At 39.4% G+C, this 15,468-nt stretch overlaps 1 protein-coding gene across 1 annotated transcript; it reads left to right on the top strand.

Moving 5' to 3' along the window:
* Window positions 1–7,101: 7,101 nt before the first annotated feature.
* LOC119075265 (synaptic vesicle glycoprotein 2B-like) lies at window positions 7,102–13,514 on the top strand. The gene is made up of 9 exons (XM_037181662.1): window positions 7,102–7,262; window positions 7,343–7,667; window positions 7,779–8,130; window positions 8,191–8,384; window positions 8,447–8,551; window positions 8,608–8,747; window positions 10,919–11,075; window positions 13,200–13,327; window positions 13,397–13,514. The coding sequence occupies exons 1-9, from the start codon at window positions 7,229–7,231 to the stop codon at window positions 13,453–13,455; spliced, it is 1,494 nt and encodes a 497-aa protein (XP_037037557.1). The 5' UTR covers window positions 7,102–7,228; the 3' UTR covers window positions 13,456–13,514.
* The last annotated feature ends 1,954 nt before the right edge of the window (window positions 13,515–15,468 follow it).

Here is a 15,468-nt window from a genome sequence, read left to right as displayed (position 1 = left end):
AATCTCCGCTTCGCTGATGACATTGTACCGATAGCAGCGAATCTAGGTCAGGCTCAGCTTATGCTACAACAGTTAAGTGAAGAGGCGAGCAAAGTTGGCCTCAAGATGAACTTATCGAAAACAAAAGTCATGACCAACATCGGGGACGATAGAGAAATCAAAATTGGTGACACTGTCGTTGAACGAGTCGACAGCTATGTATATCTAGGACATAAACTGAAGTTAGGTCTGGACAACCAAACTGCAGAAATAAGACGTAGGATTGGTCTTGCATGGGCAGCGTTCGGAAAACTCAGACTAATTTTCAAAAGCAAAATGAATAATAGTCTGAAACGCAAAGTTTTCGACACTTGTGTCCTTCCAGTGCTCACTTATGGAGCGGAAACGTTAACTTTAACGAAAGCATCCGAAGATAAATTGAGAGTGACACAAAGAGCCATGGAACGGAGTATGCTTGGAATAACACTCAGAGACAGAATGACGAATCAATGGATTCGACAACAAACCAGGGTCGTTGATGTCATGGAAAGAATAGCATCTCTGAAATGGAGCTGGGCGGGACATATTGCAAGAAGGACAGACGAACGTTGGACCAAAAAGATCATGAACTGGCGACCATATAAAAGACGAGCTATAGGTAGACCACCAGAGAGATGGACAAACGGAATTAAGAATATTGCAGGTACAAACTGGCAGCAAATGGCAATGGATCGTACGAAATGGAAAGAAGTTGGAGAGGCCTACATCCAGCAGTGGATAGAAACAGGCTGAAAAAGAAGAAGAAGAAGAAGATTGTCGTCAAGACAAAAAATGCAAGAAATGGAAGAAGAGCTAGAAAAGATAAAATGGGATGTTGTGGGAGTGAGCGAAGTGAGAAAACCTGGAGAGGAATGCCTGAAATTACAATCAGGGCATACATTCTTCTACCGAGGAAGTGACAGTCAGATGCTGATGCACGGTGTCGGATTGTTCATAAACAAGCGGTGGTCGGATCGCATAATTCACACGAAAAGCATATCCGATCGAGTGATATACGTAAGCCTGAAGATAAATAACAGATACAGTGTCAAATTAATTCAGGTTTACGCACCCACGTCCACTCATGATGACGAAGAAGTAGAAAGATTCTATGAAGATGTCGAGAAAGCTCTGGACGAAAACCCTTCACATTACCAATATCTAATCGGTGATTTCAATGCGAAGCTGGGAAAACGAGAAGAAGACTCCGAACTTTCTGTTGGTAGTTTTAGCAACGACCAAAGAAATGAGTGTGGAAATACTTTACTCAACTTCTTACAGCAACACAATTTGTATGCAATGAATTCATTTTTTGCAGGAAAGCCTCAACGGAAATGGACTTGGGCTAGTGCAGATGGTGTAACGAAAAATGAGATCGATTACATCATAACTGGCTGTAAGTCAACCGTTAAGAACGTTACGGTCCTAAACAATTTTTCAACCGGTAGTGATCACCGAATGGTTCGTGCAAGAGTCACGTTAAATACCAGATTTCAAAGATCACAACTAGTTCAGAAAAGTGAAAGGATTGACGTACAACGGCTTTACACACAAAATGAAGAATTTGCTACGAAAATGACTGCCGAATTAGATAACGTCAACAATCAATGTGAAACATTGGACGAATTGAATACCAAAATCGTCGATACAATAATGGGTTTCATGAAATCCAAATGCAAATCCGTCCAAGGGAAAGAATCAAAACTCAGCAGAGAAACATTAGACCTGATCGCAAGCAGAGCAGAGTTGGTAAAAAACGGAGGACGAGATTCGGTGGAATACCGGAACCTGTCTAAAAGTATCAACAGAGCAAGGAGATCAGATGAAAGAAAATATAATGTCCAATTGGCTCAAAACATAATTGAAGCTAACTGCAATATGAAAGTCCTACGGAGAAAAATGACAAACGCCAAAAACGAAATCTTCAAATTACGAGACAAAACAGGAACGATCCAAACGGATCGAAATGCGATATTAAACATTGCAACAGAATTTTATGAGAATTTGTTTTCTTCAGCAAGACAGAGCCCAACGGAAGAAACCGAAGATAGACCAATAATAAGAAACGTGGGATCGGAGGATATGCCCGACATAACTGTTGATGAAGTCAAAGCTGCAGTAGCCGAGATGAAAAACAAAAAGTCTCCCGGAGAAGATGGTGTTCCAGTGGAAGCCATTAAACTAGGTGGAGACTCATTATTAAAGGCAATCACGGCTTTGTTTAATCGATGTCTCCAATGGGAAGAAGTACCAGAAGCCTGGGAAAATGCGGTAATTACATTGCTGCATAAAAAAGGAGACATAACAAAGCTGGAAAATTACCGACCCATAAGCCTATTGTCAACACTCTACAAGTTGTTTATGAAAATCATTACGAAGAGGAACACTAACAAGTTCGACTTCTACCAACCTGTTGAACAAGCTGCTTTCAGATCTGGTTTCAGCACAAACGACCATTTGCAGGTGATGAGAACGCTTATTGAGAAGTGTCGTGAATACAACATCGACATAGTCTTGCTATTCATAGACTTCGAAAAAGCTTTCGATTCAGTGGAAACATGGTCGATATTGGACGCATTAGACGAATGTAGAGTAGACTCAAGGTACTCCAACACAATTCGATATGTGTACAAAAATGCTACTTCATGTATAAAACTTCATAAGAGCACGGAGAAATTCAGAATTGGCCGAGGTGTAAGGCAGGGTGACACCGTTTCACCGAAATTATTCACGGCGATTCTGCAGAGTATTTTTAGGAAGTTAAACTGGAGTAAAATGGGAATAAAGATAAAAGGAGAGTACCTGAGCAATCTCCGCTTCGCTGATGACATTGTACCGATAGCAGCGAATCTAGGTCAGGCTCAGCTTATGCTACAACAGTTAAGTGAAGAGGCGAGCAAAGTTGGCCTCAAGATGAACTTATCGAAAACAAAAGTCATGACCAACATCGGGGACGATAGAGAAATCAAAATTGGTGACACTGTCATTGAACGAGTCGACAGCTATGTATATCTAGGACATAAACTGAAGTTAGGTCTGGACAACCAAACTGCAGAAATACGACGTAGGATTGGTCTTGCATGGGCAGCGTTCGGAAAACTCAGACTAATTTTCAAAAGCAAAATGAATAATAGTCTGAAACGCAAAGTTTTCGACACTTGTGTCCTTCCAGTGCTCACTTATGGAGCGGAAACGTTAACTTTAACAAAAGCATCCGAAGATAAATTGAGAGTGACACAAAGAGCCATGGAACGGAGTATGCTCGGAATAACACTCAGAGACAGAATGACGAATCAATGGATTCGACAACAAACCAGGGTCGTTGATGTCATGGAAAGAATAGCATCTCTGAAATGGAGCTGGGCGGGACATATTGCAAGAAGGACAGACGAACGTTGGACCAAAAAGATCATGAACTGGCGACCATATAAAAGACGAGCTATAGGTAGACCACCAGAGAGATGGACAAACGGAATTAAGAATATTGCAGGTACAAACTGGCAGCAAATGGCAATGGATCGTACGAAATGGAAAGAAGTTGGAGAGGCCTACATCCAGCAGTGGATAGAAACAGGCTGAAAAAGAAGAAGAAGAAGAAGATTGTCGTCAAGACAAAAAATGCAAGAAATGGAAGAAGAGCTAGAAAAGATAAAATGGGATGTTGTGGGAGTGAGCGAAGTGAGAAAACCTGGAGAGGAATGCCTGAAATTACAATCAGGGCATACATTCTTCTACCGAGGAAGTGACAGTCAGATGCTGATGCACGGTGTCGGATTGTTCATAAACAAGCGGTGGTCGGATCGCATAATTCACACGAAAAGCATATCCGATCGAGTGATATACGTAAGCCTGAAGATAAATAACAGATACAGTGTCAAATTAATTCAGGTTTACGCACCCACGTCCACTCATGATGACGAAGAAGTAGAAAGATTCTATGAAGATGTCGAGAAAGCTCTGGACGAAAACCCTTCACATTACCAATATCTAATCGGTGATTTCAATGCGAAGCTGGGAAAACGAGAAGAAGACTCCGAACTTTCTGTTGGTAGTTTTAGCAACGACCAAAGAAATGAGTGTGGAAATACTTTACTCAACTTCTTACAGCAACACAATTTGTATGCAATGAATTCATTTTTTGCAGGAAAGCCTCAACGGAAATGGACTTGGGCTAGTGCAGATGGTGTAACGAAAAATGAGATCGATTACATCATAACTGGCTGTAAGTCAACCGTTAAGAACGTTACGGTCCTAAACAATTTTTCAACCGGTAGTGATCACCGAATGGTTCGTGCAAGAGTCACGTTAAATACCAGATTTCAAAGATCACAACTAGTTCAGAAAAGTGAAAGGATTGACGTACAACGGCTTTACACACAAAATGAAGAATTTGCTACGAAAATGACTGCCGAATTAGATAACGTCAACAATCAATGTGAAACATTGGACGAATTGAATACCAAAATCGTCGATACAATAATGGGTTTCATGAAATCCAAATGCAAATCCGTCCAAGGGAAAGAATCAAAACTCAGCAGAGAAACATTAGACCTGATCGCAAGCAGAGCAGAGTTGGTAAAAAACGGAGGACGAGATTCGGTGGAATACCGGAACCTGTCTAAAAGTATCAACAGAGCAAGGAGATCAGATGAAAGAAAATATAATGTCCAATTGGCTCAAAACATAATTGAAGCTAACTGCAATATGAAAGTCCTACGGAGAAAAATGACAAACGCCAAAAACGAAATCTTCAAATTACGAGACAAAACAGGAACGATCCAAACGGATCGAAATGCGATATTAAACATTGCAACAGAATTTTATGAGAATTTGTTTTCTTCAGCAAGACAGAGCCCAACGGAAGAAACCGAAGATAGACCAATAATAAGAAACGTGGGATCGGAGGATATGCCCGACATAACTGTTGATGAAGTCAAAGCTGCAGTAGCCGAGATGAAAAACAAAAAGTCTCCCGGAGAAGATGGTGTTCCAGTGGAAGCCATTAAACTAGGTGGAGACTCATTATTAAAGGCAATCACGGCTTTGTTTAATCGATGTCTCCAATGGGAAGAAGTACCAGAAGCCTGGGAAAATGCGGTAATTACATTGCTGCATAAAAAAGGAGACATAACAAAGCTGGAAAATTACCGACCCATAAGCCTATTGTCAACACTCTACAAGTTGTTTATGAAAATCATTACGAAGAGGAACACTAACAAGTTCGACTTCTACCAACCTGTTGAACAAGCTGCTTTCAGATCTGGTTTCAGCACAAACGACCATTTGCAGGTGATGAGAACGCTTATTGAGAAGTGTCGTGAATACAACATCGACATAGTCTTGCTATTCATAGACTTCGAAAAAGCTTTCGATTCAGTGGAAACATGGTCGATATTGGACGCATTAGACGAATGTAGAGTAGACTCAAGGTACTCCAACACAATTCGATATGTGTACAAAAATGCTACTTCATGTATAAAACTTCATAAGAGCACGGAGAAATTCAGAATTGGCCGAGGTGTAAGGCAGGGTGACACCGTTTCACCGAAATTATTCACGGCGATTCTGCAGAGTATTTTTAGGAAGTTAAACTGGAGTAAAATGGGAATAAAGATAAAAGGAGAGTACCTGAGCAATCTCCGCTTCGCTGATGACATTGTACCGATAGCAGCGAATCTAGGTCAGGCTCAGCTTATGCTACAACAGTTAAGTGAAGAGGCGAGCAAAGTTGGCCTCAAGATGAACTTATCGAAAACAAAAGTCATGACCAACATCGGGGACGATAGAGAAATCAAAATTGGTGACACTGTCATTGAACGAGTCGACAGCTATGTATATCTAGGACATAAACTGAAGTTAGGTCTGGACAACCAAACTGCAGAAATACGACGTAGGATTGGTCTTGCATGGGCAGCGTTCGGAAAACTCAGACTAATTTTCAAAAGCAAAATGAATAATAGTCTGAAACGCAAAGTTTTCGACACTTGTGTCCTTCCAGTGCTCACTTATGGAGCGGAAACGTTAACTTTAACAAAAGCATCCGAAGATAAATTGAGAGTGACACAAAGAGCCATGGAACGGAGTATGCTCGGAATAACACTCAGAGACAGAATGACGAATCAATGGATTCGACAACAAACCAGGGTCGTTGATGTCATGGAAAGAATAGCATCTCTGAAATGGAGCTGGGCGGGACATATTGCAAGAAGGACAGACGAACGTTGGACCAAAAAGATCATGAACTGGCGACCATATAAAAGACGAGCTATAGGTAGACCACCAGAGAGATGGACAAACGGAATTAAGAATATTGCAGGTACAAACTGGCAGCAAATGGCAATGGATCGTACGAAATGGAAAGAAGTTGGAGAGGCCTACATCCAGCAGTGGATAGAAACAGGCTGAAAAAGAAGAAGAAGAAGAAGAAGGTTCCTAAAATTTGGGATGACAGATGATTCCTCTTCTCTGGCACTTCCTAACTTGCGTCACCCTCAGCGATATCAGTTATTTTGTAAGTAAGTTAAAGGACTTGCGTCACATTTACCCTTTAAAGGTTTCTTGTTGACTGATACTTGTAGCTACACACAAAGGCACAAATCATGCCTAAAGTCAATGCACTTCAAGCAAAAGTGCTATTTATGACAGCTACCAAAGAGAGTAATTTTTATATGAAATTTTATTCCCACTCTTTTTACAGTGTAAAATTTTGGAGCACTGTCAAGTTTCAGTACCCTATTTAGAGTACCACTTTTGCTTGAAGTGCAAATGATCTTGCAAAGTTCTTGTCTTGACAGTAGTGCTAATGAAGACTAATCTCACAATTTTTAGTAAGAAATGCGTCACAACTTTGTGAACTAACTTGATTTGAGCTTCACCAGTTTACAGTTTTTATTAAGACTGCGACTGAATGTTTTCGAGCCCGGACTGGTTTCCCAATTTAATTTTGCGGTGTGTCTTTGTTGAACGAGCCCGATACGCCTGTCGTTAGCCAGTCCGGTAATGAATGTGTTTAGCAATTTGTCGTGAAAGATAAGCAATTAAATTAATTAATTAATCACGTTCCTTTGTGCAATCAAATAACAGATAGACAGAAACAGTTAAGCGGCAATCAGAAACTGAGACAATTGAGCACCCTGTCTCTGAAAACAACTGGTGCTGCAGCAAATTGTAAAATTGGTTAAGGGATCTCGCGTAAAGCCTGCGGAGAACTATGACTACCTTCGAAGAAGCTGCTACCGTTGTTGGTACATTAAACGCTTAAAAACCATATCCTTCCTTACCCGTTAACATCTACAATCGAACACACAAAATCACTCTCCGCTAGGAAATGGAAGATTTCACCACTACCTTCTATTCGCCACCGGCTTTTCCCTATTGGGTGTCTTCACCGAAGCTCTGAACATGGCATTCGTTTTACCTTCAGCCAAGTGTGATATTGAAATGACAACCACCGAACATGGACTTATCAATGCGATTGGTTTCATTGGTGTGGTACTGACGTCCCACTTTTGGGGCTTCATGGCCGACACTTGGGGTCGACTTAAGGTCATACAATTTTCCTTGTTTTCGGGTGTTGTATTTTCCATCATTTCCAGCTTTTCCGTAACGAGTATGATGTTACTCTTTACACGATTGTTGGTGGGAATGTGGTAAGTGTAGGAGGTGAAATATTTTTTTATGAGAGTTGGGTTGGCGTTACCTTACTACGTTGAAATGCCATGACTAACACCTTCACGTAATTTTCGTCGTTCTCCATTTAGCACATCCGGTGCCCAGGCAGCCTCCATATCATATCTGTCCGAATTTCACTCGAACGCAAGCCGAGCTCGTGCACTTACGTTGGCAACAATGTTCATGCCGGTGTCTCTTCTTTATCAATGCCTTGTCGGATGGGCCATCATGACTATGGAATTCCGGTACAGTATGTTCGGGTTCATTTACACCCCGTGGAGGTTATACTTGTTTGTGACGAGTCTCATCAATGTGCTGGCATTCGTTATGCTTCTATATCCACCGGAAAGCCCTAAATTTGTGTTGGCAATGGGAAAACCGAAAGAAGCAGTCGAGATTCTGAGCAGAGTTTTTCAAGCCAATGGATTTGGAAAGAAAGAGGTAAACAGGAGACGGAGAAGAAAGAAGGAAAATCAAGAAAATGAATTTTCATTTCAACAGGACTATCCAATCAAAGAGATTTCTCCCGAGTGTCTGGGATCAAATTTGGCTAACTGTTGTGGCGTACGGGATGTACTGAAAATGATTTGGAAACAAACATGGCCGTTATTTGTTCCACCATACTTAGGAAACATGTTGATGCTCTGTTACTTGTCCTTTGGATTGTACGGTGTTGCTCATGGAACATTCATGTGGTACACAAATGCCCTATGTTTTCTCCAACAAATCCATTTTTCGATTTTCCCGCCACTCATAGGTATCCCCAAATGTTGACGTTGTATTACGAGAATATGAACTTACCGATAACAATGTGCGAAGCAATTCATTTGGGTTTGACGAGGAATTTAACCGCAAATATTGGGTCTGTGCTACAAGTCTTTCGAAACTACATTGCGGTTGATTAACGTTTCGTTTCAGTGCAGACGGATCGGAAATTTGTAAAATTGACACGAATCCTTTGACATATCAAATTAGCATGATTTTTGGCTTGACATTCTTGGTTCTGTACAGTTTGGTGGCATGGAATGTAAAACGGATCCAGACGAAAATATTGTTCAGTAAGTTTGCCGACTATTTTGTAATGCTACTGCTACCAGATGTCACAGCTCTTGACGTATGATTTTTTACTTCTTATTCTAGCTGCACATAGCAACTCGGAGGATATCTAATTCAAATTGTTCTTTTGTTATAGGTTTGTTCCAAGGCCATATGAATTGTCAAATTTCATCCACAGAACCATAACCTCAATAATATCTCTGTGTAAATCGCGTAGGCGACGTTGCTCGATTTGTATGAAATATGACGTAAGCGACGTTGCTGTGGATGAAATTGTCGTTGTTCGGGTTGTCAAAGTTCGTGGCACAAAGCACTTGGACCAAACCTACACTGTCAAAATTGACAGAAGAACAAAAGAAAAATTTGAATCAGTCAAAAACACTCAAAAGAGTAAAAGTGACGCAAGTCCCTGTGCATACTTCCAAAACAACTGATATCGCTGGAGGTGACGCATTCTGCGCTTGTACGCAAAAACTGTAACAGCAAAAATTTGACCAAAGAAATTCTAGAAACAAAATTTTACCAAAAATATTTTGCGTCACAGAGTGGCAGATGGTTCGGACGTATTAGGACATATTCTTGCCTATTTTAAAAAAATTCTTAAAAGTACTTTCCTCAACATCTGCCACTTGTGACGCAAAAATTTTTTGGTAAAATTTTGTTTCTAGAATTTCTTTGGTCAAAATTTTGCTGTTACAGTTTTTGCGTACAAGCGCAGAATGCGTCACCTCCAGCGATATCAGTTGTTTTGGAAGTATGCACAGGGACTTGCGTCACTTTTACTCTTTTGAGTGGTTTTGACTGATCTCAGTTCTTTTGGAAGAATTAGTAGATTGAAAAATTTCAAAAATTTAAAAAATTTAAAAAAATTTGAAAAGAGTGAAAAAAAATTAAAAAATTTAAAAAATTTAAAAAATTTGAAAAATTTGAAAATTTTGAAAAAATTTGAAAAGTTTGAAAAATGTGAAAACATTTGAAAAGTTTGAAAAAATTTGAAAATTTTGAAAAATTTTGAAAAATTTACAAAATTTACAAAATTTTGAAAAATTTAAAAAAAATTGCAAAATTTTAAAAATTTTGAAAAATTTAAAAATTTTAAAAATTTAAAAATTTTAAAAATTTAAAAATTTAAAAAATACTAAATTTAGGGAAAAAATAGAGGCGAGCAGAGCTAACCAAATACCAAAAGCGAACAAATTTGTTCTACCATACCCATCCACACACACACACTTAAAGGTGTTCTTATATGGGGCTTAGATGGGAACTTCGAGGAGCCCTAGCTCCGAAACGAGGCCGGTTCCCCCCAATTTTTTTTTCTGGAATGTCTTAGAATGGCGACTAGAATCTACTCCCAAAATTTCAACAAAATCTAAAGAAGACTTTAGAAGATAGGAAACACGGACGGACGGACTAACAAAGTAACGTAGGATTTTTTCATTTCGTTTAAAGTACTGAAAGAAGATTTTCCTGGAAGATTTTTCGCGTGGCCAAATTTTAAGCTGCAAGAACGTGTGATAGCTCGTTGAACTCGTACGGACGCCTAGTTTTTTTAATGGTAATTTGGAGTCATTTGTCTTCAATATTTGCTGTATATATGGTTCTGCAGTCTACGACAAAAAATTTTTTTTGTAATTTTTTCTAGTAATAGGACCTGCGTCACGGGCGCAAGGCGGGTGACTATCGGTAACTCAACCTGCATTTCAATACGAAATTTCAGTTCAGAGAATTTCTTGTGTGCATCTAGATTAGACATACAAGTAAAAGCTCTCCACCTACCAAGTTGAACAAAAGCTTGATTGGGTCTCAAAAAACGAACCTCCGTCCGCCCAACTCCTCGCCGAAAACCAATTTAATGACGACGGTATGCGCCTATTGTTTCATTAATCTCATTTAGTCAGAAGTTGCAAAATTCAATTGAAAATTGAAAGAACATTGCAAATTTTCGCCAGACTTCTCGGTCCACTTGAAAAAAACCCCTTCAATTAAATGCAAAGAGTTGAAACAGAGATTTTAATCAACATCGCAAGAGTCACATACTTTCCGAAATTACTTTCCAAACAATTGATGCACACCTGGGTGTCGTGTCTTGAAAAGTCCATTTACTTAATCCTTTGTATACCGTTCTGTGCGCACAATGGTCGCTTTTTTATTAATTAAATTCACTTGTTTTCAGCTGCATGGTTGTTGCTGTCGTTCGTTGCGACAATAGGAAACATTTTCGGAAACGAGTTTCATTTGAATACTTTCCTTATGGTAATTGCGTTGACCTGTGGCAACTGTGGCAGCATCCTATTGGCAGTAGCATCGGATTTATTTCCGACACATTACAAGTAAGACTCAGAGTCCGTATGGGTATTGGTTTTGACGTTGTGGGTAGTAGAGAAACGTTTTACGAGTATTAAGACACACATGAGAAAATAAGGGTATTTCAAGTCTCGAGCTTAAATTCGAGTACATACCGTATATCGAGTATAACTGACAGCTGTCAACAGGAAAATAATTAAATTTCAACTAGATGGATTATCGTCAAACAAAATGCCATTGTGTAGCGTATGATCTCAGGAGTCCGGTAAAATAATTTGTTTTTTAATCGCACCAATATTTGCCGAGTGATAAGACTTCGAAAACACGAGGTGGTCTACAATTTAAAAGAAAAAAAAACTTTTTCCGAAGTTTTATCGCTTAGCAGATATTGGTCCGAATGAAAAATTAAGCCGAATCGACACATACATTTACACAATCTGCACTGGTTCCTCTAAGTGGGTTAAGTTGTCACGACAGCAGAGTAAAATAAACCAGACAGGAGCGGTTCATTTTCGAAACGTCAAATAAGGGACCTAATAGACTGTACGAAAATGAACTCAAATGAACTGTATGAACACTGACATAAATTTAAAAATTGTATTCGCAAAAAATATAGGGCTACCAGATTATTGGCGTGCTTGGACGGTTTTACTTTTTCTATGTACCAATTTAACAAAGTTACATCATTTTTATTAAAATCCAAGATGGCGACCTTTCAATCAAAAAAAATTCATGAAATTCGGTCAAATTTTACTCGAGATATTGACAAAAAACACCACCTTCACTGTACGGCCGAGTAGCCACATATAAGCTCACTCCAAGAGACCTAGCTCATGCTCAGGTGATCCGAATTTCATAAACTTGTTTTCCCTTATTGGTCCGGTCAATACCTAGCAAATTCTATCTAAATACGTTCAAATTTGGCCAACTTGTTGGAATTTCACGGATTCCAATCCGGACTTCTAATAAAACTAAGATGTTCACACTTTGAACGTTTATTAGAGAGTGACTTGTTCTATGAACAAAGCATCGTATTTATACCTAATTCTAAGTCTACTAGGTTGATATCCATTTCATTAGGCTACTAATCTAGTGTTCGACTTGAACGAGTTATATTAATTGTATAACTCCAACACTCCCACTCAATTCATATAACTCGTACATGCATCCAATACTCCCACTTAACTTTCATGTTGTCGGCTCCCACTGAATTCGTAATGTGGACCATTGTCTTTATTTCACCATCGACTCGACCATTGACTATCGACTCGACCATAGACCATTGTACCGCATCGACCATTGTACCGCATCGACCATTTGTACTGAATCGACCATTTTACCTCATCGACCATTGTACCGCATCGACCATTGTACCGCATCGACCATTGTATTGCTTGTGAGATTGAACTGCTCACCCAGTCTTGGCTGACCACTCAGCTCCTTGTGAGATTGGACTGCTCACCCAGTTGTGACTAGCTCCGCAGACGAAATCCACGTCATACTTGGAATTTACCGCTACTGAGGGATATACTGCCCACTTGTAGCATAGCTACATTCGCTTGCACTTTGCCCTTACCGTCTGCTTCGAATTCCATCAATTACACACGGCATCGTAATCCTATAAAGCCCCTTCGTACTTCGTACGGGGCTAAAAAGATTTTTGATTCAGAGAAATCGTCAAAAAACAAATATTTTTCCGCCTAAATGTAGGCTACAAATTTGCAAAGGGTCTATTGCTCTTAATTACTTCAGGGTAGTCTTCAGATCGTGCGCCACACACTGACATTTTGTTTGACGAAAATCCGTCAAGTGAAAGTTTATTTATTTTTTATTGACAGCTGTCATTTATACGATTTATACTCGATATACTCTTAATAATGTTGTCAAAAGTAAGTTTCATTTGTCTCAATTTCAAGTCGATACACAATGACCTATTTTCGGTATATGGTGGACATATCAGCCTCTGGACATGTACCAGTAGTCGAACACCTATTGTTCTTTCATTAAAAAACCTTTTAATGAATGAAAGAACAACAGGTGTCCGACTACGTACATATCCGGAGACTGGTGACGCCACCATTTACCTGTGTAGCAAGTAAACGAAAATTGTATCATCAGTTTCAACAATATCTTTTCGTAAACACTTACAGAGGCATGGCCCTATGTTTAATAATGATGTTTGGGCGGATGGGAGCAGCAGCAGGCGGTAATATCATCGGAGCTCTTTTATTCACACAATGCAATGCAATCTTTTACATCAGTGCATCCGTTTTACTAGGTAAAATGCAAAGACAATTTATTTGTTGTCCGAGTTAAGATTCATTAAAATTGCTCATTTCCATTGCAGTCGCTACGGGGATAAGTTATGTAGTCATGAAGAAAATAGATGAAGCCATGGCCAAATAATTTAATTCATTTTTAGTGAAATTGAGCGTAACATTGCAGTGCAATATATTGAAGCAATAAAATATTTGTTCAAATTCAATTTAAAAAGGCTTCAACTCAAGATGGTACTCACGGACTTCATCAGACTTTCAGCGAAAGAACGGTAAAATTGAGCGTTCATATCCAATGGTTAATATCAGCCTGCAAGCGCATTTATTTTATGGTTGGAATGTGACGGTTCAGGTAACTGCGTACTGGCCTTCCACCCAATCTGTCTCGGGTTACCGTGTCAGACAAATTCTAGCGAATATACATCGCTTTGATAACGTCCTGCACATATGCGTGAAGCCTTTATTTAGGTGAGACATTAGTGACGCGCCTAAATTTCCTCAGAAAATGCATACTGTTAGGCGTCATTCGGAAGTCACGTTAAGCCAGTCCAGACTGAGCTTGCTATTGGTCGCTATTAGTGAGACCTCAAAACGAACAAACCAAACAAAAATCTGCGACGGGACATAAAGTTCGTTCTTAGTCTCTTGACGTTTTGTGTTACGTAATTACAAATGTTCCGAAGAAGTGTTGCTTTTCACTGGGTTGGGTGCATACAATAGTATCTTCTTTGTAATTCATGAAAGTGTTGTGAAAGCCATATTGCTATTTTACCACTTACCAATCCAATTACCAGACTGTAAATAAGACTTTCATTGTACACAATGTTGGTTGATTGAGTTACACCGTCCACGAAGCCGCTAAAGTTGCGAACATTGAGATTGTTTTGATTGAAAATTTGTGTTGTTCCTCTTCCGCTCGAAACATTTAATGCAGAGGCTGTAAGGCTGAGACGGGAACAATAAGCATTTCGTTGGCTGCATGTGAAAATTGAACTGAATGTGTCTATGGACAAATCGACAAAGTAATTGGATGTCCCGTGTGCGTCATATAATGACACTGTTCCACCGAATAGGAAGCCAATAGATATGTGAACATTATGATTCTTGGAAAAATTTGTTCGAAAGTTGCAGCAAAATTGATTTTCTTTCAATTTCTCTTATCATTTTTTAGTTGCATTACCTTTGAAAAGCAGTCCGCGTTTCTGTCAACCTTTACTAGTAGGCACTCGTTGCCATCGGACAACATAAATACGTCACTGGTGGTCTAATTCTTATACGTATAACTTCTACATACCTCGAAAACTCCGATTTTCATAAGACAACCCGAGTGAAAACGAAATCCTCAATTTGAGGACTTCTTTTCCACTAGGGAGACCAATGAAACATCCGAATGTTTGAAAATGTTTGATCTTAGGTCTAGTAGGTCTATAAGGTTTTTACAACGACTCTTTTATGATCGGTCGGGTGAGAAAATGTTGTTTCTTATCAAATCTTGTATCGTTTCTTTCACTTTTGCAACTGTCACATTGATTCGGTTTTAATTGATCATGTCCGGAGCGATAGCGGGGGACTTAACGTAGTCTAGCCCCCAAAAAAAGAACGAAGAAAATTTTTTGAGACGCGGCAACTATATTTAGGCGAGAATTTAAGTTTCTTTCCTTTGGCCTGTATCACCACAAATCCTATTCTATCTTATTCGCGCTTCAAATACGAGCAAAACGAGCTATCACTCGACTATGTAGCTTTAAAATTGCCGGAGATACATCGTTTTGAAATTGGCACTTTTCATAGAAAATACACCAAATTGACTTTTCCCAAACAATCAAAATCTTTCAACTTACTCTGTGTGTTTCTATCTATCTATCTATCTATCGACGGTCGATCTCGGAAAGTAGTCAGCGAATCTCCATGAAATTTTGCAGGAACCTCAGGGTGGGCATAAAAATGAAAATGTGATACGCCATCACCCCAAGAAAAATCAGAATTTTGTTTTATTTGCCTCGAAGTGGTTTCTGAGTGTGGTCTTCGAGGGTTGGGAACGCGTTTTCGGCTGTAGCTTAGCTGTATTGAAACCTACAGAGGCGTGCGACCCATCAAATGAAAGGTGTTCGTCACACGATTCGAACAAAAAAATAATTTAAAA

Source organism: Bradysia coprophila, unplaced genomic scaffold (genome assembly GCF_014529535.1).
Source record: "Bradysia coprophila strain Holo2 unplaced genomic scaffold, BU_Bcop_v1 contig_193, whole genome shotgun sequence".
Taxonomy (NCBI): domain Eukaryota; kingdom Metazoa; phylum Arthropoda; class Insecta; order Diptera; family Sciaridae; genus Bradysia; species Bradysia coprophila.
This window is presented reverse-complemented; position numbering and strand designations above follow the sequence as displayed.

What these genes read in the sequence shown, in the direction of transcription:
- LOC119075265 (XM_037181662.1), top strand. Translation starts at nt 7,229, where the DNA reads ATGACTACCTTCGAAGAAGCTGCTACCGTTGTTG. An exon ending in TTATTTCCGACACATTACAA is followed by an intron (nt 11,076 to 13,199) that starts GTAAGACTCAGA and finishes AAACACTTACAG; the next exon opens with AGGCATGGCCCTATGTTTAA. An exon ending in CAGTGCATCCGTTTTACTAG is followed by an intron (nt 13,328 to 13,396) that starts GTAAAATGCAAA and finishes TTTCCATTGCAG; the next exon opens with TCGCTACGGGGATAAGTTAT.